The sequence below is a fragment of the Gossypium hirsutum genome, chromosome D04 (genome assembly GCF_007990345.1).
Source record: "Gossypium hirsutum isolate 1008001.06 chromosome D04, Gossypium_hirsutum_v2.1, whole genome shotgun sequence".
Lineage (NCBI taxonomy): Eukaryota > Viridiplantae > Streptophyta > Magnoliopsida > Malvales > Malvaceae > Gossypium > Gossypium hirsutum.
In genome coordinates, this window is record NC_053440.1 from 1560747 (window position 1) to 1586756 (window position 26010).

General features: G+C 35.1%; 3 protein-coding genes across 8 annotated transcripts; 2 read left to right on the top strand and 1 right to left on the bottom strand.

Annotated features, from left to right (window-relative positions):
• The first annotated feature begins 364 nt into the window (after positions 1 to 364).
• Positions 365 to 2086, top strand: LOC107931555 (protein BIG GRAIN 1-like A). 2 transcript variants are annotated; one of them, XM_016863479.2, is made up of 2 exons: positions 365 to 560; positions 664 to 2086. In XM_016863479.2, the coding sequence occupies exon 2, from the start codon at positions 694 to 696 to the stop codon at positions 1912 to 1914; it is 1221 nt and encodes a 406-aa protein (XP_016718968.1). In that variant the 5' UTR covers positions 365 to 560; positions 664 to 693; the 3' UTR covers positions 1915 to 2086. The 2 variants fall into 2 exon arrangements, with proteins under 2 accessions (XP_016718968.1, XP_016718967.1); XM_016863478.2 differs by having other exon boundaries at positions 367 to 496.
• Positions 2087 to 8734: 6648 nt separating this feature from the next.
• LOC107931569 (putative pentatricopeptide repeat-containing protein At5g37570) lies at positions 8735 to 10889 on the bottom strand. Its single transcript, XM_016863489.2, has 2 exons — positions 9773 to 10889; positions 8735 to 9685 (listed from the first exon to the last, which is right to left on the bottom strand). The coding sequence occupies exons 1-2, from the start codon at positions 10791 to 10793 to the stop codon at positions 9042 to 9044; spliced, it is 1665 nt and encodes a 554-aa protein (XP_016718978.2). The 5' UTR covers positions 10794 to 10889; the 3' UTR covers positions 8735 to 9041.
• Positions 10890 to 11426: 537 nt separating this feature from the next.
• On the top strand, positions 11427 to 25663 carry LOC107931588 (uncharacterized). Of its 5 annotated transcripts, none has more exons than XM_016863517.2 (17): positions 11427 to 12130; positions 12971 to 13370; positions 13447 to 13518; positions 13668 to 13730; positions 14497 to 14706; positions 15609 to 16205; positions 16507 to 17262; positions 18121 to 18402; positions 18815 to 18970; positions 19089 to 19513; positions 19905 to 20307; positions 20552 to 20881; positions 21624 to 22365; positions 22479 to 22537; positions 23204 to 23677; positions 24695 to 24733; positions 25273 to 25663. In XM_016863517.2, the coding sequence occupies exons 1-17, from the start codon at positions 11790 to 11792 to the stop codon at positions 25456 to 25458; spliced, it is 5535 nt and encodes a 1844-aa protein (XP_016719006.2). In that variant the 5' UTR covers positions 11427 to 11789; the 3' UTR covers positions 25459 to 25663. The 5 variants fall into 5 exon arrangements, with proteins under 5 accessions (XP_016719006.2, XP_016719007.2, XP_016719008.2 ...); XM_016863518.2 differs by having other exon boundaries at positions 20555 to 20881; XM_016863519.2 differs by lacking the exon at positions 13668 to 13730.
• Positions 25664 to 26010: the final 347 nt, after the last annotated feature.

The window sequence follows — 26010 nt, forward strand, 5'->3', positions numbered from 1 at the left end:
TAATGTAGGAGGATGTAAGTTCGAATGAGTTGAAATGCATTATCCTCCTATTTATGGGTTGGAGAGGGATTATAGGTAGTTCTAGGTATTGTGTAGAAAAAACAAATAATCAAAACTTGTAATAATAGTTAAAGTTAAAATCTTTTTATATAACCGATTGAATATTAGTTCGATTGATATAAATATTGTTATTAATACAGAAAAATATGAGTTTAAATATACTAAAATATATTAGCTTTGTATTTATGAATTTATGAATTGGAGAACATGCAGTAAAAGAAGAGTATGATTTGTTGCGGCTAGGACCCAGTTGGCCAAGTGTGTGCGAGGATTTACATGTGCTTGCGAAAGAAAGAGAAAACACAAATATTTGTTTGTATTGCATTTTAGGCTTTCAAATCATCTCCTCTGTATTTCTGTCTCGAGTTCAGGCCGGCTTTTGGCTTTCATTACTCTCTCACTCCTTTTTCATTTGGAAGCCACCATCAATGGAAATGTATGCTTTCTTTTTCTAATACTAAATATATGTCTCCTTTTTTTCTGCAAAGACAAAGAATGAAGTGAGTGAGTCGGTTGTCTTTGTTTGTTTCACATATGTAATATAAATAACTCATCGTTGCCGCTGCCGTTTGTAATCTCTTTCTTGTTTCACTTGGTATTCAGCTTATTTTGATTTCAACCCATAAATCAGGCATGAATACGTGGGATAAGCTACCAAGAGAAGATGGGTACCGAAACAGGAGAGAAAATCCATCCTTCTCTTCAACTCTTCTTGATGCCATCTACCGTTCCATTGATGAATCCAATAATGGCAGTACTAAGGGAGAGGGAGAGCTGATTTTGTACGGGAAGAAGCACGGCAGTAACCCTTCACTGAAAGAAGATAAAATGCAAAGTGCTTGCATGGTCCAGAAATGGATGGAAAAGAAAGTTTGTTGTGATAGACGACGAAAATCCATGGCGGATTCTGAAAGGATCTATCGAAATGAGTTTGATGATCCCATGTTCACTTCCAGCTCTTCTGATTCTAGCTGCGTTGGTAGGTTTTCTTCCTCAGAATCAGATTCCTTTTATCGTGAAAAATCAAGGTCATGGTCATCATTATCGTCAAGTCATTACACTACTCATAGTCATAGCCATAGCCATAGCCATAGGCCTAAGCCTATTCGGACGAGCGTTGAAGACAGTTTCCATGGCCATGCAGCTGCTAGTGCTACACAAAAAAAACCAAAGCATGAAGGGGGTTTTGTGAGAACAAAATCCAAGGCCTTGAAGATTTACAGCGATCTCAAAAAGGTTAAGCATCCAATATCTCCAGGTGGTCGGTTTGCAGCCTTTCTTAACTCACTTTTCACTGCGGGGAATGCAAAGAAGAAAAATATTACATCGTCGGCAGGAGGATACGAGGAAAGGAAGTCAAAATCTGAGCAACCAACATCGTCAACATGTTCTTCAGCTTCCTCGTTTTCAAGATCCTGTTTGAGTAAGACTCCATCTTCAAGAGGCAACGGGACAAAAAGGTCAGTCAGGTTTTGTCTTGATCATGAGGATTATTCCAGGCCCCGTGAGAATAAAAATGATCACCATCAAAGTCAAGCATCCATAAGAAAACCAATCGACAAAGAGCTAGAGTTGCGCATCATGGAAGAAAATCGTCGAGTTGTGGAAGCTGCTAAGGATCTTTTAAAGAATTACCAGAAGAAAAAGGAAGAGTACGGCAATATTGAAGAGTATAGTGATGATGATGAGGAGGAGGAGGAGGAGGAAGACGCAGCTAGTTACGCAAGCTCCGAACTTTTCGAATTGGATAATCTTTCAGCTATAGGTATTGAAAGGTATCGGCAAGAGTTGCCTGTGTATGAGACTACCCACCTCGATACTAATCGAGCCATTGCAAATGGTTTGATTGTGTGATTACCCCTAAATGCATGCATACAGCAACAAAACTATTAGTACTAGTTAACTAGCTAGTTTTATTAATTAAATTAGTTAAATGGTTTGGGGGGTTTACATCTAGAAGTAATACAAATTTCTGTTTTGGTAGAGCCGTACTGAAGTTAATTTACCCTCTTTTTTGTTGGTTTTATATGATGGTTGCTTTATTATGCGTGATTCATTTTGGTTTCCTTAAACAATGAGCAACCATTGATGAGCAGAAACAGAGAAAAAAGAAAGAGAAACGATATGATGATGATTGTCTAAAAGAGAAAGAAATTAAATAAAGTAGCTAGCTAGCTAAGATAGAAACAAGTGATTGAAGATTCTGAAACCGTGTTCACACGCAACGCAAACAAATCAACAAGTAAAAGAGAGAGAGAGAGAGAGAGAGAGAAGAAGATGAAGATGAGGAGAAAAGCAAGGGCAGATTTTCTACTCAATTATCATCCAACTGAAGCCTTTTTCTTTTGCTTGCTGTCAATATGAGTGGGTCCTTCATTGCTTCAACATAACACCACTCTGCAACCATACATCCATTTCGGGCATAGTGAAAGAAAGACTGTTCATGCTTCAATATTGATTATACTCATTCAAACTTTAAATAATAAAATTTTGCAATGGCAAGGGAAGGGGATAGATACATGGTCGCAAAAGCAGTGGACAAAAGGATATCATGTTTGATCCTCCAAGGCCTTCACGTCAAATCTGGTTAGCTTCCAAGTTATGTGATAGAAAGAGAGGGAGCACAAAATGCTTCGGCTTTCACCTGCTAATGTATTCCTACTCCAAAACCCCCCTCCACTTCAACCCAATGTATATTATTCAATAAATCTAATTAGTTTCTCTATTACTAAATATATCATTTTAATTTCTATACTATTAAAAATAATCAAATAAAGTAAAGGTGTAACAAAGTTAACATCTACAGTTAAAAAACGACATGAAAATTATTCCTTTTCATCAGTAGTTCATGTGACACCCCTTACCCAATCCGATCACCGGGTCGGAGTTACAGGATGTCACATTCGTTATTGGAGAAACTACAGTTGATTGCTATACGATATAACCATACCAACATGCTAACAAGTATAAACACATTCACAAAGTGTTGTGCAATCATTTCTAGATCTTATACAAGCTTACAAAAACTCTTTTGCTAACCCGAGGTTGGTTGAGGACTTAATTGAAAAGTTATCAAAATTTACAAGTTGGCTTTGCAACATCATGGCTATCACGTCGCGACTTCCTCAATCAGTGAGTTTCGTTGTGACTTCAGAAGTCTCGACGTCGCAACCCCTCTCACTATTGATCTAAGTCGCAATGTTGGGAACTAGTTGTTGCGACGTTACCCTTGTTTTAGCAAAAATCACATTGGTTGGAACAACTCGATTTTTAGTGGTGTCGAAAAAAATGATTTTGAAACCCCATTTTCGTAAACCAGGTCCATAAATATTAAATATATATTTATATTTAAGGTATAAAAGAATATTAAAGTTTAGTCCTTCAATTTTGCCTACTAATTGCTTAATTAAGGTATAGGGACTAATATTGGATTGAATTTTTTTTAAAGGTTGGATTGAATGTTTGAGTTATTTAGCATGATTTGGTAAGCTTTGAATCAAGTAAAAGTGATTTTTTGTTGATCAAATTGATAGGTATGTTTGGAAGCTTTGAAATATGTCACACCCTGAAATTGGGTTTAGTAGTTTTGAGGGTATTTTAGGAATTTTATATCTAGTGTACTTGAAAATTTCGAAGCATGGTAAACCGAAAATGTCTTTGTCCATGGTTTTTTAGAAAATCAAATCAATTTTTGAAAATGGTGTTCAAGAGATCTTTAATTTTAAAATAATGATCGTTTTAAAAATGGGGTTAAAACTAGGAGTACTAAAAGGGAAAATAACCCAAAACTTTAAAATCAAGCTAATATTTCCCCCCACCTACAGGAACTTACGAAACCGTTCCCTGTTATTTGTGTTTAGCCGTCCCTTGCTTACCCAAGTTTCATTATCTAATTTTAATTTTCAAACTTCAATTCCTTTAGATTTCTACCATCATTCTAGCATTAAACCTCTTTAGAATTCCATAAAAACCATTAAAAACATCATTGATTTCACCATTGCTCAAATTTGTGGATTTTTCGAATTTGCAACCAAACATTCGTTTTCCCCCCATAGGGGGTAACAACTCATTTTCCTATTAGTTTTGATGTTATCTAATCTTTTAAATAGAGTTTTTACCTATTGAATCGAATGTTTTGAATAAATGCCGAAAATTGGGTCATTAATGGTGAATTTCGGTATTTTAAATAAAAACGATGTTTCAAAGTGTTTTTCAATTAGTTTTGATGTGATTAGAAGGTTTCTAAGCATTCCTTAAAGTTTTGTTAAAGAATTCCAATGTTTTTTTAAATTTACGTGTAAAATTGTCATTAGTATGTCAAAATTTTGAAATTATGAAATTGTGTAGTTTTGAGTAGTTTAAAGGTTGTGAATTATTCTTAAATGTATAATAGGCCAATTGGAATCGGTTTCATGTGATAAGAGCGAGTAGGTGTTGAGATTTTTATGTTTCGACTAAGCTTGTCGAAATATTAGTTTCATGAGAATTTAGTTTAGACTTGTGTTTTTAGTTGATTTTGGTGAGTCCTTGGCTGAATGATAATTGTGTGTATTGTGTGAACTATTGTGGTGAAGCTTCGAGTAAAGTGAAAGGTAAGGAAAAGCTAGTTTAAGCTTTCGGCGATAAGGCAAAAACACGAACGGTGATTGTTTGGAATCGATGCTTGTAGACACTATTCATAGTGTTAATTGGGAGCTTAGGAGTAGTCTAAACCCCTACTCTAAGTTCCGAGCGTAAGCTTTTTTATACCCCTTATTTATTTTGTGTGATATGTGGTAATGTGATGTGGGTTGTGTAACATGATGTGCTAATATGATATGTGACACATGCTAGAGATAGTATTTGTGCAATATGTTAATTATGGGCATGATTTTTATTTTATACAAGATTTTCATTTTATTCAATTTAGCCCCTAAAATCGGGACTAACATAACTTTCAACTTAAAACTTCAAATTGAAATTAGATTTCACTATTGTCCATTAGGGAACTTCTATTTCTTATTTTTACATCTAATTTTAGAATTTATTCAATTTGGTTCGTAATGTACGAAACTATCAATTAACTTTACAGTTTTATCTTTTTTAACATCTAAGCTTAAAATCTATCAATTTTACACCTAAAATTTTCAATTCTCAAAGATGGAAATTTTCAAAACTTTCATAGTTTTACAAATTAATACACGAGCTAGCTAGATTAAGCTCTCATAATATCAAAAATATAAAAAAATACAAGAAAAAGACTAAATTATACTAACAAATTTTTGTTGAATAAAAGCTTGATGTTCGGCTATGGCGTTTTTTTCCTTCAAAATTCTCTCAATTTCGGTGGGGAAGAAGATATCTTCTCTCACTTCCCACCGATTCCAATATATATACCTATATTAACATTATTATTATTAATTTAATGAGTTATGTTTACTTTTCATTAATTAATTTTAAGCATAGCCATGTTATACCTCCACTGAGGATTAATTTAACATGGTCTATTGGACTTTACAATTTTTAGCTATTGGACTTTACAATTTAGTCCCTAAACCCTAATTAACTATTAATTGAGAAAAAAATACCTATCCAAAGTTCAATTCACCTATAACAAATCCCCGTATATATTTAACGGGATCCTGAAATTGCATTTTCTGACACCACTGACTTTTGGGTCGTTACATTGTCTCTTATATTAATGGGTTATTTATAGTTTGGTCCCTGAAGCTCAACACTGTAAATAACCTATCTATTTTAGCATTTAAAATTATCTCAATCCCAAAATCATTACGCATCAGAGAAGTTAGATAGTTTTAGAGAGTGTTATTTATAATTTTCATTGTTTTCTCCTTGTTAAAGTGAGAGAAGTTGTAATTCTTAGTTTTCTCATAGTAAAACTCTTCTATCCTTGCCCGTGGTTTTTTTCTCTATATTAATTAGGGGTTTTCCACGTAAAATTTGTGTATTCTTTATTCTCACTATTATTCTCTCAAAATATCAGTTGCAGTTAATTTGACGACCACATTCGCAACATTACCTAATTAAAACTTTTATTTATATTCATACATTTTTAAATTGGTATAATGAAAATTTTACCTCCTAATTTTTGCTTTTTTTTTTCATTTTTATCATAATTCTTTTTCTACCATTTTGGTTTCAACCTTTAAAATTTAATCAAACTGTTTTTTGTTAGACGAAAAACTAATTGAACTATCAATCCCGAGTGATATCTATGTTTACATCATTTCTGACGTGGATAATTTTTTAAAAAATTATGAATTTTTTAAAAATTCGTTGAGTTTTTTAAATATTTATAAAAAGAATTATGAAATACACTTGAATTAAGTTGTCATGTTAGTGTAATTCAAATTTTAATAATTTAGTCGATTTTTTATCTAACAAAAAATAATTTGACTAAATTTTAAAAATTAAACACCAAAGTAATAACAAAATCAAAATCAAAATCAAAATCAAAATCAAAATCAAAATGACAAAATAGATAAACATTCCGGTTAAATTAATCATTACATATTTTAAATCTAAATTGATAAAATAATTTTATTTACTAAGTTGTAGTTTGCCCTCAAAAAGTTTAGTTACATAGGATAGAACGATCCTAAAACCATTGTGCATGAAAAATCTCTCTCTTTCTCTCTGTATTCTATATGTTGGTGTTCTCTCTTTTGGGTACAAATCATTACCCCTCTAAAAATTTAAATAAGCGTTGAGTGTTTTGTTGCTTGTCTTTTCGGTAAGGGAAATTGAGTATTTATATGATATGATAATTGTTTATTGAAATGACGTTTTAGGCATGTTCTATGCATGTCAACATATATACTGTTTTAGACTTAACATGTGTTCATCGAACTACCCACTTGACTTCGTATCCTCTGTGTGCGAACATCCAAGAACATGCGAGCCTGGGGTCCAAGTTCCTCCATATCTGCTCGAATTATAAATTGATATAGTTCGAAGTTATATTTGAATCTCGGATCGGTAATGAGAAATACCATAACAATAAGCAAGGTGTTGAAGATACACTTAATTAAGAGAACCACCTAGATCTTAACAGTATTGATATCCTAATTGATTAAATTAAGGCAAAATTTTTGAACTTAGCTTAAAGAAATGAAAAGGCTGTTCTATCCTACCCTATATTCAAAAAGTGTTGTAGGCTCTATATTGCCTATGCAACTATATATATATTACCAACAAAAAAGAAAACAGTAGTAATTATATTCAGGGGTCCATCAATTTTGTATGGTAATAACTAAGCATAAGACATGGCATTGTCAAATTAAAGCAATTTATCATGCAACCACCGATGTGTTGTTGGGGGGTTTCAAAGAAAATAATATTTCACTATTACTTTACATTTTTTAATAAAATTAATTGATTGAGTATCTAATTAAGATTTTCTTTGAGTTTAATAAATTTTTAATTAGTTTTCCTTCATGAAATATTTCTTTACTTTACAAATGGTTAGTGAGGTGGGGGAAATAAGTAGATGACGACAATCATGAGATGGTGGACGTGCGTCCTTCAAGCTTCAGCTCTAACCATAAACCTTAATCATATATTTGTTGAGTTGAGGCCAACTAGTTGCTTGTTTTTAGGTGCTCCAAAGTCCAATGCTTGTTTTCATATATACATATTGAGATTGATTCGAATTGTCATTATCGAAACATATTTTTATTTTTAGTTTGGTTGTGTTTTAAAATATATTGATCGGGAGAATGAAGGGAACCCCTTTGAATTTATTCGGATAGCGAAACAACACAAATCAACTAATAAATAGAAGGATGGAATTGTAACTATCATCAGCTTAATTAGGGCTAGGTAGATGTAGACAAGCCATGTCACTCACCAACCATGCATAAACATATATTAGGCACCGGAGGGGTAGGTGGCACCTTGGCTTGTGTAGCCGATATGGATTAACCAGTCCCAACCAGTTTGGGATTAGATTAGGGGCGGAGTTCGCCACAAATTGCTTTCATAATTGGCTCGACAGCCTTTATAGCTGTCCATGCAAAACGGGTGCATAGTGTGGTAGAAATCGTTTTTTGTCTCCAACCACGAGTGAGTTTGAGCCTTAGATTTTGTTGGTATTTTGCTTTAAGGTGTTAGGTAATTTTCTGTTCCCCTCCTTTCTTCTCAATAATTTGGCAACACTTTGGAGGTTTTGTTAAGATTCAAGTGGTCAGCTTTGTATTTTTCTGAACTCAACATAAAAATATTAGGTTTAAACCATAAAATTATACTGTTTTTCTTAAGTTGATATTTTTTTTATCACAAATCAGCAGTGGAGCTAAGGGGTTGGCAAAGACCTCAGCTTCCCTTAAAATAAAAAATTTCACCTTTAGTCTTATTATAATTTTAAAAAACTTAAATTAGTATATGATAAAATTACACTTTGACCATTAAAAATGAGAAAAAAATTAATTTAGTCCTTTAAAATTTTAAAGATATAAGCTATTAAAATGGTAAAATTTCACTTTTGCTATCGTAAAAATATACAACTTAATTCCGGCCCCTGTCACAAATGGTACCCAAACTATACTCTATTACACCAAGTGGTACCTAAACTATATTTCATTACACAAATTACCTCAGCCATTAAAAAATATTATTTCATCAATCATTTTGTGACATGTGATATTTTTAAATTAAAATTAAATTAAAAAGATAATTACTAATAAAGTAATTCTCCTCAATTCAAAATTGCTTTTATATACATATTATAGATTATATAAATTATAGATAGATTTAGCTTGCCAGCGGATAGCAGGGAGGTGCATTTGACCCCCTTTTTTTCAGTCAATTACATCGTAGAACCCAAATCCGTGCGCATTGGATCATCAAATCAATTCCATGGGCTAATTTAGTTACTTGTAATGGCCAAACACATGCATGCGGGCTATGCTTGCTTAAGATCGAAAAGGAGTGAACCTTAAGCAGAGTAATCATGTAATGCAAAAATAATGCACAAGATTTCCTCAACTTGGCACCCAGCTACAACCAGGAGATTTCCTCTTTCCCTTTTCAGAAATCATCTTCTTCAGTTTCTCTGCGTCCTCCCATTTATTTAATGAAGCATAAATATTGGCCAAAAGCACATAATTTCCAGCATTTTCAGGCTCAATTTCAAAGAGATGACTAGAGGCAATCTCACCCAGTGCAGCATTACCGTAAACCTTACAAGCTCCAAGCAAAGCACCCCAAATTCCAGCATCCCAGGCATCTCCATATTCAATGATAAGATTATATGCCTTCTCAAGGTGGCCAGCCCTTCCAAGGAGGTCAACCATGCAAGTAAGGTGTTGACTTAAGGGCACTATGCCAAAAACAAGTGTCATTAGCTCAAAGAGTTTGCATCCTTCCTCAACCAATCCACCGTGACTACAGGCATTAAGGACGCCTATGAATGTAACTTGGTTTGGTTTGATTCCTTCCTTGTGCATCTTTGAGAATAAAGCCAAAGCTACCTGGCACTCTCCATGGTCAGCAAGGGCTGTGATCATTGTGCTGTAAGATACCACATCCCTCTGCTTCATTCTACAGAGTTCCATCCAGGCCTGCTCCATGCATCCACATCTTGCATGCATGTTTATTAACGCATTTGACACAAAGAGCGTCCGACCTGTATTTATCATGCAATGAGGAAAAAAAAAAGCATTTAATTATAGTACCACACTAGCAATTACTAATACATACAAGCACGACTTACCACAGCATCCTTCTTCCAATTCCTTAGCCAATGCCTCTGCCATACTAATATCTCCAATTTGAGTGCAAGCAGAAATAACACCCACCATTCCAACCTCCGTAATTCTGACATTTTGACCTCTCATTGCCCTATAAATCTCTATAGCTTCCTTTGCATATCCATTCTGTGCATAGCAAGCCAACATTGCTGCCCAACATGAAGCGTCTGGCTTTACTATTCCATCAAATGTTCTTCTAGCCTTACTAACATCACCGCACTTCCCATAGCCTGCGATCATAGCAAGCCAAGCAACCGAATTCTTCTCCATCATCCTGTCATACAAGTCCTTAGCTGCTTCCATGTCACCATAATTCGCATATCCAGCAACCATAGTTGTCCAAGAAACCATATTGCGTCCCTCCATGTCATCAAATAAGAACCGCGCTTTATCCATTAATCCCACCTTAGTGTAACCACAAATCATAGCTGTCCAAGCAACCGCATCTTTCTCTTCCATACCATTGAACACTCTTTCGGCGTCCAACACGAATCCACACTTTGCGTACATATCAAGTAATGCTGTTTGCACAACCTTGTTCCCCAAGAGTCCTGATTTTTCGACTCTCGCATGAACTTGCTTGCCTTCGAACACTGCCGGGACGCGAGCACAGGCATTAAGAACAGAGGAGAAGGTGAACCCAGATGGGGAAATGCCTTTACACAGCATTCTAGAGTACAATATGATAGCTTGGATAAAATAACCGTTGAAAACATGGGAGCGTATGAGGGAAGTCCAAAGGAATTGGTTTCTACAGTTGGGTATTTGATCGAACACGTGGCGGGCGTAGCAGAGATTGTCACCAGATACATGTAGTTGCTTATCGAGGAAAAGAGTTAAGAAATGGGAGCACTGGGGCTTATGCACAGTTTTCAGAAAGAAAGCATGGGTTTGCTTTAGTTGGTAAATTGAGTTGCTAAATTCGAGGTAATGGAAAACGGCTGAAAATCGTTTTCTTGTTGCTGTGAATGAGCGTTGGGACATGACATGTATCCTGAGTTCATTTACATGGATTGGGTGGGAAAGTCGTTGGCCTGGCTTTCATGGATATTGATGTTTGATTTGATGATCTTTCACCGTAAATTCAAGTGTAACTATTGACATTTTTTATTAAATTTTTCAAATAAAAAAAATTATTTGGTAGTTATGTAATTAAAAAATAATTTTTTAATTAACTTAAATTTAATAAAAAAATTAACAACGTTAACTGTTAGACTTAAATTTTAAAATTTAAAAAGTAGAAAAATTAAATTTTATAAAATAAAATTATAGGGATTAAATTCTTAATTTTTGAAAAATACATAAACTTACAACATATTTTAACCTTAGATTGAATTGTTGTCTTAATTTGATTGAGAAATTTTCAACTTTTTATAAATTAAATATTTAAAATTAAAAAAAAAACCTAATAACATCCAAACTTAAATATCAAATTTAAATATTTTAACTTTACCCTAACATTTATTACATAATTTTTTTCTTAAATGTGTCATAATTTAGTAGTGTTTTGTTAAAATTTAAAAATTTAACTTTTATTTAAAAGAAAATTTTGACCCAAAAATATTCGTAAGAAGTAATATTAATCTAAACCTTTTAACAGTTCCCGGAAAAAAAACACCTTAGCCTTAGCAGGAGTGTGGTCCTTCCGGATCCCCAAACAAGTAGTGCATTGACGGGTTTGATGGACTCTTGACCAGTTGCCAAATATGGAGCAAGCTAGTTATCAACTGATATGGGCCGGCCCACCGCCTTCAATTTTGTATCCATCGGATCCGGTCCGGTCAGTTCAGGATCTAACTCTCTCTCTATCAGACTGACTTCCTCGTATATCCCGTGTCTATCTCCCTCTAGCTCGCCGTCTGAGGCGGACACTGCTGCAAGCCAACTGGGTTTTGTCTGTTCTCTTATTAAAAAGTTGTTCTTTCATGGTCGTGCAAAACTGTTTACTCTTTTGGGACTTCCAAAGAGCAACCGACCAAGATGGATTCCATCATCACCTCAGCTCTGGAAGAAATATGCTTCCAGGGCCAGCAAGGCATTTCTCTTTCCTCTCTCTGCACCAAACTCGACATCCCTCCTCCTCTCAAAGCCTCCCTTTGGAAAAATCTCCTCTCCATCCCCGTTCTTCGGTTCAAGCCGCGAAACGCCGAGTTTCTTAGCCCTACCGATGCCTCCATTCAATGCGCTGAAGGTGCCGAGAAACTCGATATCATAATCTTAGCCCATGAAACGCTTAGAAATAACTTCGTTGGCCTTTATGATGAAAATGTTCAAATCTCATCTCAACAACGTCGCACTCTGGAAAGACTCGCTATTGCTAGGTTTAGTTTCCTTTGGTTATCTGATTTTTCTTTTTGGAATCTTGTGAAGTTACTTGTGATGCTATGTTTTTCTGATGAATTTAGAGGATAAGATTTTCAATTGATTAGTTGGACAAATTGCGAGAACAGAAAGCACATACTATGCATAAATTAGTTAAGGGGTTATATTCCCTCACATTGCAAAAGGTATAAGAAGGTGAATTCCAAAATCTCAAATAATACTTATTTAACATTTACCATTCAATAGGCATCATTCAGGGAAAATAAATTTGAAGGTACTATTTATGTTTGTCTTGTCACACAATTTATACTAAATTTGAAATCTAAATACCTTCTCTCAAATTGAAGTTCTCAAGGTAAGCTAATTTAGAAATTGGTGGGTTTATGAGAATTTTGTATTTAGATTGTCTAGGATGAACTAATAAGTTATGCAGATTATTCTGATTAATCACCTTGGAATTCAAAATTCGGTGTATTGCAGCTATATACTCTTTTAATTATTAGCTACATGACGTGATTCTTAAAGTACTACAATGTAAAGTGAATTCGTCCTTTTTATTTTTATATGAGGCTCATGTAGTCCTTTATGACATGGATTGAAAAGTAGAAAATTGATGGAAAGAGGGGAAGACTAATAACTACTGGAAATAGATAGAGATATATAATTGTTATGGACTTCAGAAAGTGTTATTGCTTTAGGGTTTATGATTTTGCAGTTAGTGAATAATATTGGTACGCGTAATTTGGTTGGTAAAATCTTAAGTCTTATTCACTTCTTTGTGAAGCCACATTTGTAGTGATGTTAAAGAGAGATAGGTTATTAACAGATGGTACTTGCAGAACAAATGGAGTGACACAAAGTCAGCTTGCAAAGGAATTTGGTATTGAAGGGAAGAACTTCTTTTATATATTAAAGAACCTTGAATGCAGAGGGTTGATTGTGAAACAACCGGCACTTGTTAGGAAGAAAGAACATTGCAGTGAAGGGGACTCCAAAAACAGTTCATCTGTGACCACCAATTTGATATACTTGCATAGATACGCGAAGCGTTTGGGCTCTCAACAGAAGTTTGAGATTAATAAAGAAGAACAAACTGTTGAAACCCTTGCATATGGTGAAGAAAATGCTTCTGATGACTATGGATTTGCTTCAGAAAATGGGAAAGAAAATGTTTCCGTGACTGATTATCTACCTGCAATGAAAGTTGTTTGTGATAAACTGGAAGAAGCCAATGGAAAGGTGAATAATATTCAGAATGCTGTTAGATTCATGCATTTGATGTTATGCCATTATGCTGATTTTCGTTCTATTGAAGGTTCTTGTTGTCTCAGATATTAAACGAGACTTAGGTTATACAAGATCCAAAGGCCACAAAGCCTGGAGAAACGTAAGATTTCTATCTTTACTTCTCTCTCTCAAAGGGGCCGGGGGGGGTGCTTCATTTTAATTTTGTCTAGTCCACAATCTGCTCCTCTCTAGTGATTTTTTGAATTTGTCTTCCTCATACCATGTGCTGCATTGCATATATGCCATTAGATCTACCGCAGGTTAAAAGATGCTGGTCTCGTCGAGGATTTGCATGCTGTTGTCAATGAGAAGGTGATGTAAACTATATAGTTCTTAGTTCATGCTTTTGCAAGATTCCATTTTACTTTTTCTTCATTTATGCTGAATAGAAATTTCCAGAAAAAGTTATGTTGATGGGCTTACACCTTGTGAGGATTTGTAATAAGCTTTTCTAGAAAGTCTTCTTCCTGTCTCTTTTCTTTCTCTCTTCTTTTTCTGGTTGAAGTTTGTCTATTTTCAAATCATGCTCAATTCAACTCATCTAAGTTTTAAGCATTTTGGGGCAGTTAGTTAAAATGGATTCTTTCGTTCTATTCTCCAACTGGTGAGGAGCTGCTGAATCCTTCTTTATTACAACCTTTTCTTATTTTATTCCTGTTTATATATGTTCCCTAATAGCTGATATGTAATTGTTTAACCTTCTATTCCTGATTATGTCTTTAACGTTGTGTATTCTTTCTAACCTTATATAACTTTGTTACTGTTGACTAATTAATAAAATTTATTCAATATCATAAACTTTAAATATACTAAGTGAACGAGGTTATACATCTTTTATGAAGAGTATTTTTTGCCTTGATGCGCAATATAAGATTTCTTTTATATGAAGTTGATGAAACTATTCCATGCCTTTGGTCGTGCTTTCTTGGCCAGTATTACCAATACAGATCCTTGCAGTCAATTATACCATATAAAATCATGTAAAACATTCTAGATTATATTTTATGGAAAAATATTCTGTCTACTTCTGCACTATCTAAGTGAGTGTTCATTTGTGATTTGTTTCTATTTTCTTTAGGTTGAATTTTGCCTAAGGTTGGTGAAGAGCTTTCCTGAAAAGAATTTTGAGCCAAAAATTCTCGGGTGTGATGATAATCTTGACAAAGGACAACAGCTGAAGTTTGGAAAGTCAATTCTGAATGTAGACCAGATTGTAGAGCTTCCCATTGATAATCAAATTTATGATATGGTCGATGCTGAAGGATCTGAGGGTTTACCGGTTATGACGGTGCATATATATTTTCTTGACTTTTCTTTGTTATGATCTTGTTGATCTTAATGGCTATGATGCTGTGTTTTTGACAAATATTAGTTTGTTGTAAGCTGAAGAGTGGATCTTAAAATGTAAATCGAGGCCTTTAGATATTTACTAATCATGCTTTAAGAAAGATGAAATTCAATTCAAATATGTACTGCATGCTGTTAACGGAGTCGAAAAAGCATAAACAAGCTGTTTGTTCAATCAAGTCTTAGCAACTCTTACAGCTTGTTCTTTTTCCAACTTAGCTGAAGAGATTCACTTGGATTTATGGTTATCATCTAGTTCAATTATGTTAAGACTCTTACTTCCATCAAGATGATGATATAGTTTTTATTTTTCTTTTGGTACATTGGTTAATTGGGGGATGGGTTGGGACACTAGGGTTCGAGCCTTATCTCTAATACCACACAAGCTTCTTCCCACTAGGCTAAGATTTTGTTGGCAGGGAATGGTGATATTGATCAGCAATATACTGCCTCAATATAATTGTAGTGTCTTTGCGTTTGATGCCACACGGATGATTCAAAACTCGAAATGCATGTATATTATGCATGACATGTGTGTGCTTGGCAGCACTAGTTGCTATCACTCATTTGTCCCAAAGAAGCATACTGATTTTAATGTACTACAGTATACTGATTTATGCCTGAAAATGCTGTCACTGGTAGATAGCTGTAATGATCTATTTTATAGTTATTTCAGCTTTTTACTAGTTTTCTTTTTATGTTTTAATCATATTATTGTGTGTAGTTTTAAACTTTTAATTATCTGTGCCTTTTCAATGTCTGATTTTGCATGAAGTTCCCTCAAATGTATGTCATTTGTTTCCAAACTGGTAACTCTCTCATGTTCATATATGGTACGAGCAGGTATGTGAGAGGCTTGGAATTGACAAGAAAAGAAGCTATTCTCGATTCTTTAACATGTTCTCTAGGTTTGGGATGCACCTGCAAGCTGAAAGCCACAAAAAGACTACAGCTTATCGAGTTTGGACATCTGGGAATTCTTGTAAATCATCAAATGCATTTTTGATTAAAGCAAAAAATGCTGATGATGAAAAACAGACCTCTAATCTTGATGTTGGCCATTCAGGAGTTCCTGATGAACTGAACCAAAATCTTCTAGAGTATAATCCTTCAGCTTCTGCAAGTGATTCTTTTACTCCCGTGAAAGTGAATGATTTGGAAAATGATACTGAAATTTCCTGTGGCTCCCCTGGAGAAACTAACCATATTGTTCTGTATTCTGACAACACACAAGGGCTTCCAACTGAGCAAAGTAATACTGCCTGTGAAGCAGAACTTGATTTAGTTAGTACTGAAAGTCAAATATGTGCTGCTCCACCACAGCCTATAGGACTTGATTTGTTGAGGCCTCCTGATTCTGGCTCATATCAGACATATTCAAGTCAAGTTCTGACTGCTGATGGTGCTCGAAGGGAGCAAAGGATGCTTGGACGTTTACAGGTATTTTCTCCAGGCACTTGACTGAAGGCTTAAATCGAGATCTATGTTATGCGAACTCCTCGTTTTCCCTTGGTACCTTTATTTGACAGCTCTGTCTGACACATATTTGGGCTTGAGTATGGGGGTATGATCCTCCAAATATATGAAAAGCTAAGGAAAAATCAAGCATACCTATGTTTGAGACATGCCTCTATTTTACACTCACCTCTGAGTCAGGCTAACGTAGTTTGAGATTATAAACTTGTTTACCATCCTTAACAATTTCTAGAAATACAAATTTCATTCTAGTTTTCTTATACAGGATGAGAAGTTTATTTTAAGACCTGAATTGTATCGATGGCTTGTGGAACTTGAGAAGGACAAGAGCACAAAATTGGACAGGAAGACGGTTGATCGAATGTTAAAGAAGCTTCAGCAACAAGGGCACTGCAAATGCATGCACATTAATGTGCCTGTTGTAACTAATTGTGGACGAAGCCGTATTACTCAGGTGGTTCTGCACCCGTCTGTTGAAGCATTACATCCGGAGCTGCTGAGTGAAATTCATGACAGGTTGAGATCATTTGAAATGCAAGTCCGTGGCCATGCAACATCGAAGTTGAAAAGCAATGATTCAATTCCTGTATTAGATGGTGTCCAGAGAACTCTGAACCATGTTGATTTAGAAGCCAAGGCTGCTAAATTAGAAGCCATGCGTGCCAATGGTTTTGTGCTGGCAAAAATGGTACGCTTGAAACTGCTTCATAGGTTTTTGTGGGGTTTCTTGAGCAGTTTTCATGGTTGGAATGATGTTTTATCACTTGAGAGATACCTGCATGGTCAGAAAAATCTTCATGGTTCATGCATTTTATTTTCACTGGAAGCAGCCATCAAGGCCATTCCACTTGAACTTTTTGTACAAGTTGTGGGAACTACTCTAAAGTTTGATGATATGATTGAGAAGTGTAAGAAAGGCTTTTGTCTTTCTGATCTTCCCATTGATGAGTATAGGCTTCTAATGGATACTCAGGCAACTGGAAGACTTTCACTGCTCATTGACATCCTAAGGCGTTTGAAGGTACAATTACTTAGCCAAATTTCCAGGAGGTTAATCGTGTAGGAATATTTCATTCTTCTGGAAACTTTTGCATCATTAATATGTTCACTGTGATTTCTCTTTTGAAACCATTTAGTTGTTTTTTACCATGAAAAAGCTGGGTTTTATTCTACCTATCCAATTATGAGGTTTGACATGTTAGTGACATTGTTGTAAGACAATGATGGCTGTTCTAAGTTATTGATCCTAGAATGTGAATTTTAACATTTGATTTTTAGATAAACAAGGCTCAAATATTTTCTTGCCTTGACATAAAGTAAGTGGTAGCTACTGTGGAAGAATGCCTTTTCTTGTAGACACTCTTGTAACTGGTGCAACGTTATATTGGTTAAATATCTGCTTGAAGAATTCCCTTTTCTTTATGTCTTGTTTCACGGTTGTTGTTTGTATGAACGTAGGTTATTAGGAATATTATGATAGCAAAGTTGACATGCATTAGCAGAATTCAAATTTGAAGCTGTTCAAATATAATGGATTTATGCTAGAATTCAATTCTGAGCAGGCTTACTTTGAATTGCTGAAATTCAAAGTAGCAGCATATTTTATTTTAATTGCTGGGAAAGACGAGAGATGGAATATGTTTGAATGGTATATTGGTAGAATGAAATATTATTAGAGCATGCAAACTCCTGAATGTATTAATATAAAAATTCCTGATCAACAAAATTAAAACAATTTCTAGGGGATTATACGTTTTAATCAGTACTTTTGTTTTAAATTAGAATAGTTAGTTCTGTATAGATTCTTTTTTGATGAATTTCTCTCTGCACTTGCATTGCATATTACTGTTTCTTTGACTGGCATTATTTGGTAATGTAGTTGATTCGGCTGGTACCTGATGAATGTTCAGATAACAGATTAAAGGCACCACATGCCATTTTGACCCATGCTATGGAGCTTAAACCTTACATAGAGGAACCACTATCACTGGTTGCCACATCTACTTCTAGTTCTCTTGACCTTCGTCCTAGAATCAGGCATGATTTCATCTTTTCTAACGGAGAAGCTGTTGATGACTATTGGAAAACTTTGGAATATTGTTATGCAGCTGCTGATTCAAGAGCTGCTTTGCATGCATTCCCTGGGTCTGCTGTTCACGAGGTATGCACCAGACAGAAATGTAGAGTCTAAAATTCATGGCACATATCATACTTGAAAAGGTAAAATAAAAATTATTATTTAGAATTTTAGTTCTAAGAATAGATTGTAAAAATAGGAGATAATGTCTAACTGAATTTTATTAGATTTAAACTTGTTTTAAAAATTTACAATGATAATATAAAGTCAGTGTGATGCTACATTCAACAGTCAGTGTAAGTATTAGTGTGTGTATTACTTTTTGCGGATGATTAGGAATTTCCTATTTATAAGCATGGTTAAATTCATACAGGCTATAAGTGTTAGGTTTGCAAACTTTTCTGTTATTTATAAGTTATAGCTTGCTGCTGCTTTGCATCTATATCCATTGTAATAGCCTTCTACGTGAAATGTAAAAGCTAAGTCATAATTGCAGGTTTTCCTTAATCGATCATGGGCCTCAGTTCGAGTTATGACATCTGATCAGCGTTCTGAGCTCCTTAAGCGAATCATGAAGGATAATTTACATGAAAAACTTTCATATAGAGACTGTGAAAAGATTGGAAAGGATCTTAATCTGACCTTAGAACAGGTAAAGTATGTTTTGCCTATTGTTATTTGATCCCCCCCCTCTTCTCTAGGGCAACCATTAGTGTCCAATTGGTTGTAATAATTTGTTTGGTTTAAACTAATTTATTTTCTGTTTACAGGTACTTCGTGTATATTATGATAAGCGGCAAAAGCGTCTTAATAGATTTCGGGGTGTTCCAAATGGCAATGGAGAGCAGTATCAAGGAGAAAGAGATAAAGAGTCATCTGCTCGGAAAAGAAAGAGATCAACTGTCAAATCAATAGAAGGAATAAAAGCTGATGCAAGAGTCATACAATTAGATGAAAAGGAGGGTGGTACACTATCTGATGGAAATGATGAGCCAAAAGAAGATTATCGTTTAGCTTCTTCAGTGGGACCTGATGCCTTCCAAGCATATCAGGAAGCTGATCTAGTTGAAGCTGTGAATAAGCCAGGGTCACATGAAGAAGATGAGGAGCGTTATTCCTTAATTATCCAGAATTCCTTCTTGAAAATGAAGCCAACACGTAGAAAAAGAATCTTATGGACAGATGAGGCAGACAGGTAGACTGTAGTATATACTCTTAAGACTGTGGAAATGAGAAGCATATCTCTACAGTTAACATTGAATTGAAAGTGGGCACAGGGGCACTTTTTTAAAATGTTAGATATATCATATTCTTCGATTTTGGTTCATGCATAACATATCTCCAACTAATGATGCTTGCCTGGCAGTAATTTTGTTAAGTTATAAGAAGGTTTGAGAACATGATAATTGGGAGAATTTTCAGTATGTCTCTAACCTCGTCAGTTGCTTGTGTTTAACATTTATTTTATGCATTTGGTGGTTGTCTATCTGCTTTACTTGATGATAGATATAGTATAGGGACTTTGAAGAGAAAGATGTTTACAATATATTACGGTTCTGTGTTTCACATTATTTTGTTCTATGCAGGGAATTGGTAACCCAATATGCAAGATACCGTGCTGCCCTTGGGGCAAAATTTCACCGTGTAGATTGGACTTCACTTGATGGCCTACCTGCACCTCCTAGAGCTTGTGCAAGAAGAATGACAAACCTAAAACGAAGTGCAAAATTTAGGAAAGCATTAATGCAACTATGCAATGTGCTTAGTGAACGGTATATGATGCATATTGAAAAAAGGCAAAATAGGTCATCCAACAATAGTGATTGCAGACTTCTCCGATTTTCATCAATTGAACATGGAATGGAACATGGTGAAGATGTAGGCTTCGAGAAAGAAAGATGGGATGATTTTGATGACAGAAAGATAAAAAGTGCTTTGGTGGATGTTCTTCATTTTAAACAGATTGCTAAACTGGAGGCCTCTAAAAAGGTCAGACCTTTATCTGCTGAGTGGTCTAGTGTAAACATGAATTCAGAAGATTATGTAGCTCCTCCACTTTAGGGCTGACAAATATATTCCATTAGTGCTCCTAAAGTTCAAAAAAAATTATCAAATTGCAGTTGGAAAGCTTTTATTGATTTTCATCATTGGGCATTCTTTCCCAATGTTTGGTATATTATATTTATCTTGATTTTAAGTACACTGAAAGTTTTTATGCTTTCTTGTTTCCTAGCAGAAGCAACAAGGACCTGAAATGGTTCTGGCAACTACCCAAGATGGAAGTATTGGAATTCCTGGTGCTAAGCAACATAAGGGCTCTAATCAAAGCTTACAACACCGCTTTCATCAAAAGTTAGTTAAGCTATGGAATATAGGAAATGGTGTTGGCAGACAAGTACACGAATCGTTGGCTGTTTCTAATGCAGTTGAACTATTTAAGCTTGTTTTCTTGAGCATATCCATAGCGCCACCATCTACAAATTTGCTGACAGAAACTTTGCGCCGATATTCAGAACATGATCTTTTTGCAGCTTTTAGCTATCTTAGAGATAGAAAAATTATGGTAAATATCAGTTTGTATCTCCTATATTTTTAAGTTATTTCAATCTATGCAATTTACATAGAGGTGTTAATGTTTTGTACTTAAGTAGAAGAGCAGTATTTCATAAGATAAATCTTATGAAATAAGATGCATTAGGATGCAATAAAGATCTCCACTCACTAATTTGTCTAGAATTCCTTTTCATTTCAGTCAACATCTTATGATATTTGGGACGATATCCTTGGAGCCTTAGTGATAGGCTTTCGGCACCATTGGACCACTCCAACAATTTCTCTAGAGCTATTTTGCATTTCAATAAAATCCGATATATTCACAAGGACATCCTTGGATTCTTAATATATATGGCTTTTAGCACCATTTCTCTGTTTAAATTTATAGCATAATATCATCTCCTGCCTTTAGCTTAAGCAGTACATCTTGTGAACAGGGCTGGGCAGGTTGTACTTTTTATCTTATTAATCAAGTAGAACAGTGTTATATTAGTGTGCTCTTTTCCTGTCTTTCTTTGGCGACAACTCTGGTATTAGTAATTCAACTCTTTCCATTGACTTTATGTTAAGTAATGTCTTCTTTCCACAGTACCAAACCATCTGAGATGACTTCACCTTACATTCCCTTGCTGTCAGTGTGCCAGCTTCTTGATCTGCATTATTTCTTTTCTCTATTGTGCTGTTATCAATTCAAATTCCACCCCTGTTTACCCTTGTTTTCCTGATTCTGAATTTTCTTCAACTTTTGGCAGATTGGTGGTACTTGCGGTCAACCTTTTGTGCTTTCTCAACAGTTCTTGCACAGTATTTCCAAGTCTCCATTTCCTTGCAATACAGGAAAGAGAGCTGCTAATTTTTCTGCTTGGATTCGTGAAAGAGAAAAAGATGTAATGGAAGGGGGAATTAATCTTACTGCAGATTTGCAATGTGGTGATATTTTCCACTTGTTTTCTCTTGTTTTTTCTGGTGAGCTTTCTGTTTCCCCTTGCTTACCAGATGAAGGTGTTGGAGAAGCTGAAGACCTAAGAAGCTTAAAACGTAGAGCTGAGGATAATGAATTGTGTGATGTAGATAAGGCTAAGAAATTAAAATCCATTGCAGAAGGTGAATTTGTTTCACGACGAGAAAAGGGCTTTCCTGGTATCATGGTATCGGTGTATAGCTCAACATTTCCTGCAGCCAATTCTTTAGAATTGTTCAAGGATGAGGAAACATTCAACCCTGAGCTTTTGAATGAGGAAAGTTCAACTAATTTGGACCATATGAAGGAAATGATTGAGTTTAGAAATAGTGTCACTACGGCATCAAAGTCGGCTGAGTCACCTTGGGAAGCTATGGCTGGTTACACTGAGCATCTATTGTCAAAACCTTCTGATGAAGGGCAAGGCAGTCACTTTGATTCTGAGATCATCAAGGCTGTTTGCACTGAAATTCAGAAGGCTGGTGACCAAGGTTTGAGCATAGAAGATGTTTATGGTCTTGTCAAAATGCCAGGTATTTTGTTTTTTGGTCATGTTTGCACTTGGGGTTCATCTTCATATTTATGAAAGAGGATGTATGCATGTAACTTCCAGTTCTTTGAATGTGTTGAGATATTCATCTTGCAGGAGAAAAGACACCTGAAATCATCATTGATACTCTCCAAGCATTTGGAGTAGCTAAAAAGGTTGCTATACTTGACCATTGGAATATAAATCTTGTCTATTAGTATGTAATTTTTTTTCTCATATATGTATTCCCTGTGTCGCTTCTTGCCAATAGTGCAAGGAAGGGGTTATGGTAGAAGGTGCCTTAAATTATTAGTAGCCGTGTTCCAGTATTGACGGTAGAATGTTAAAACAGATCTGGCAATGGGGAATCGATGACTTCATCTTTAAGACATTTGCTTGTACTAGTATATCTTGAGAATTCTTCATTGGCTGCTTATAAATAGCCCTTGGACTATGGAACAAAGGACTATCCTGGAGACCTACACCCTGGTGTTGACAGTGATTCTCAAATATCACAGAACAGAACATGATACGATGGGTTAGGGTGCTATAGAAACGAAGATACAAGCAATGGTTACCTGATCTTAATGGTCCTAGTGAATCCTTTCATTCTGACATTCTGAGTTCTTTAATTTGGAATGAATTAAATCTCCTCAAGTAGGATTTGAACTTAGGATCAGTCAAGTTGTATTGGTTTTTGTTAGGTTGTGGAATTTTTAAGGAAAGAGGGAGAGAAGATCATGGCTTGGTAGTTTATACTATATTTTCAAAGTACTAGATGATTTCTAAAACTTCCCGTTACCAAATTCATGTGCACTGATGTTGTGATCTCTTTCATGCAGGTCAATGCATATGACTCTGTTCGTGTTGTTGATGCTTTATATCACTCGAAATATTTTCTTGCCTCAGTTTCAAGTTTCCATCGAGATCTTAAAACACCTTTGTTGCTAACATCCCAAGCCAAGGATGGTGGCAACTCTGTCCAGCAAGACACTAAGAGTCTTGATGCTGCTAAGTTATTGGGCAGCTCAAGTGTTAGTGATGTGCACAAAGTTACTATTCTTAATCTTCCCGAAGAGCACGCTTTACCTTCCAATGAAGTTCCTACTAGCAATGCAAATGAAATCTGCATGTACGGAGAAGTTGGTTTATCACAAGGGGATGATGAGGGTATGATTTGTGAGCCCTTTTCAGGTGAGAGATTGGTTCCTATATTGCCATGGTTAAATGCAGATGGGACCATCAACAACATGGTCTACAATGGACTTATACGACGTGTTCTTGGTACTGTGATGCAAAATCCTGGGATATTGGAGGTACTGCCTTTTCTGTACATATTGATTTAATTTCATGGTTTTCTGAAAGCACTTGATGAACAGGAATTTCTTAATTTAAAGTGATATGAACTTTTAGAACTCTTTTTTTAACTTCATAGAAGAAGGCACCTTTTAAAGCTGTCAGCAAGCTGTTGTATTACTTAAAAACTTGGGGAAGTTTTTGCTTGTCATGAATTTAGTTTTCTTCTTCTACCTTTTTTTTTTCTTGTTTTTATTTTTTTTGTGGGAAAGTAAAATTTTTAACTAAACTGAAGTATTTGGTTTCTAAAATAGAAAAACTGGCCTTGTTTGAGTTTTAACAGTTTGGTTCACTGAGTTATTTCTCAGTTCTTGGATGTTCCAAAGGACATTCTACTTTTTAATTATTCTTGTTAAATGGTGTTATAAAACACTTAAATTATAGATTTCTTTTGGTACAAGTTGAACTTCTTCACCTATTGTCTATTGGTTTTAGGTCGGATGCATAACATGATATTAGAGCCTAGTTTCTCCTGTTCTGTTATTAACCCATGTAAGGTTTTCCACGCATTGGCACTTGTTGAGTTACACATGAGGAAGTATTAAGTGGCATTATGCCATATTGCTTTAAACTTGGGTTTCCTCTGGTCTTATATTCGAGTTGTCTCCCCACTTATTGTGAATTGGTTAAGTAGTATGCTTAACAATTCTTTTGAGTGTAGCTATGATGACTTTGGACTATTTCAGACTTCAAATAACAAAAGTTGGAATCAAACTGAAATGAATGGTTTCCTCTGTTGTTGAATTGAAGTCAATAAGAAGATTAAAAGATTCGATTAGTTTGTGTTTTCTCTATTTAGTTTTCCCATATTTTGCACAACCCTTCTTCTGGGTGGTTTGCCCATTGCTTTGGGTATGACTTTTCTTGATGTTGGTGTTTACTGGTTTGGGCAATAGTTCTCCAGGTGGGGTAAATGTGTTTTCTATCATATGCCTTTCTGACTTTCTTTTTGTTCCTCTCTTCAATCTTTGGGCCAGGAGGACATTGTCTGCCAAATGGATGTACTAAATCCCCAGGTATGCTGTTCTATTTTCCTTATGTTGAGGGTGGAGGTGGAAGATTGTAGTCATGATACTGAATGTCTTGCATCCCCACCTGATCGCTAAGATTAGAAAATGGTTAATTGATGATCATCATATAATAAACGAATTAGGTTTTTGGACAAATATTTTGCACGGTTTGATCTGACTTTTTCTGCCCATAACCTACAATCATGGTTGGTGAAAACTTGGAAGTTCCAATACAGATTTGGAGTTCTTTTCTTTCTGACTTTTGATAAATAAGTTACCTTGACATGGTCTTGGCGGAAGTAGGATCCTAGGATGCATACTTACCCTCAACCCTAATACGCACACAAAGAAAAGGTTAACAATATGAGAAAAAAAAATTCATATATTTATGTGATTGCGTTGATCATCCATCAAACATATAGAGTCCACGATTTGGTATGCATACAACCAGTAAAGATTGCCACATTAATGTGCTTGTATACTGTTATGAAGACTTAAAAGTTTATTTATATTCCCTCTAATGTGCATCTCTAAACTTTCTGTAGAGTTGTAGAAAGCTACTGGAATTGATGATATTGGATAGACACCTGATAGTGAAAAAGATGCTTCAAACAACAGGTAGTGGTCCTCCTGCCCTTCTGGCAACCCTTGTCGGGAGTAGCTGTAGAAAATCAAAGATGGTGTGCCGTGAACATTTCTTTGCAAACCCTACGAGTACATTTTTCCTTTAGCAATGTCAGCATTGGTTTGTGTAAATAAACATCATAGATCCTGGGCAGCATAGGTTAGAAGCTGCATTTTTTTTCTTCTGCTTGCTATCCTATTGAAGCAGAAGTGTATCCTACTGATGATTTTAGGGGGTTAAATGACTTTTTTATTATTATAATTTTCAGTTTTTTTTTATAATTTATCATATTTATTTATAAGTTTTTTTTATGACTTTTATGATTATTTATTTAATAACTTTATATGAATTTTGAGTTTTAATAATTTTTATATTTTTATGATTTTTTATTTTTTATTTTTACTTTTTAATGATTATTATGATAAAATATAATATTAAAGTAGAAACTGCCACGTGTTATTATCTAATTGATTTTAATTGATTCTAAAGGTCAACGTGATCAAAGATAAAAACTATTAGCGGTCAAGCTTAATTGATCTTTCTAAAGTAGTGTTTAGAAAGTCGCTTGATAAAAACCATTAGTGGGCAACAACGGTTGTTTCGTGTTTCATCTTTTCTACACTGTACAATAACTTGTCCTTGTCAGAAATCTTGTTGC

Excerpts from the sequence above, each read along its gene's own strand:
- LOC107931569 (XM_016863489.2), bottom strand. The coding sequence starts at position 10,793 with ATGTCCCAACGCTCATTCACAGCAACAAGAAAACGATTTTCAGCCGTT. Across the intron at positions 9,686-9,772 it reads ATTGGAAGAAGGATGCTGTG|GTCGGACGCTCTTTGTGTCA; the intron begins GTAAGTCGTGCT and ends TGATAAATACAG.
- LOC107931555 (XM_016863479.2), top strand. The coding sequence starts at position 694 with ATGAATACGTGGGATAAGCTACCAAGAGAAGATGGGTACCGAAACAGG.
- LOC107931588 (XM_016863517.2), top strand. The coding sequence starts at position 11,790 with ATGGATTCCATCATCACCTCAGCTCTGGAAGAAATATGCTTCCAGGGC. Across the intron at positions 22,538-23,203 it reads CATTTGGAGTAGCTAAAAAG|GTCAATGCATATGACTCTGT; the intron begins GTTGCTATACTT and ends TCTTTCATGCAG. Across the intron at positions 23,678-24,694 it reads AAAATCCTGGGATATTGGAG|GAGGACATTGTCTGCCAAAT; the intron begins GTACTGCCTTTT and ends TCTTTGGGCCAG.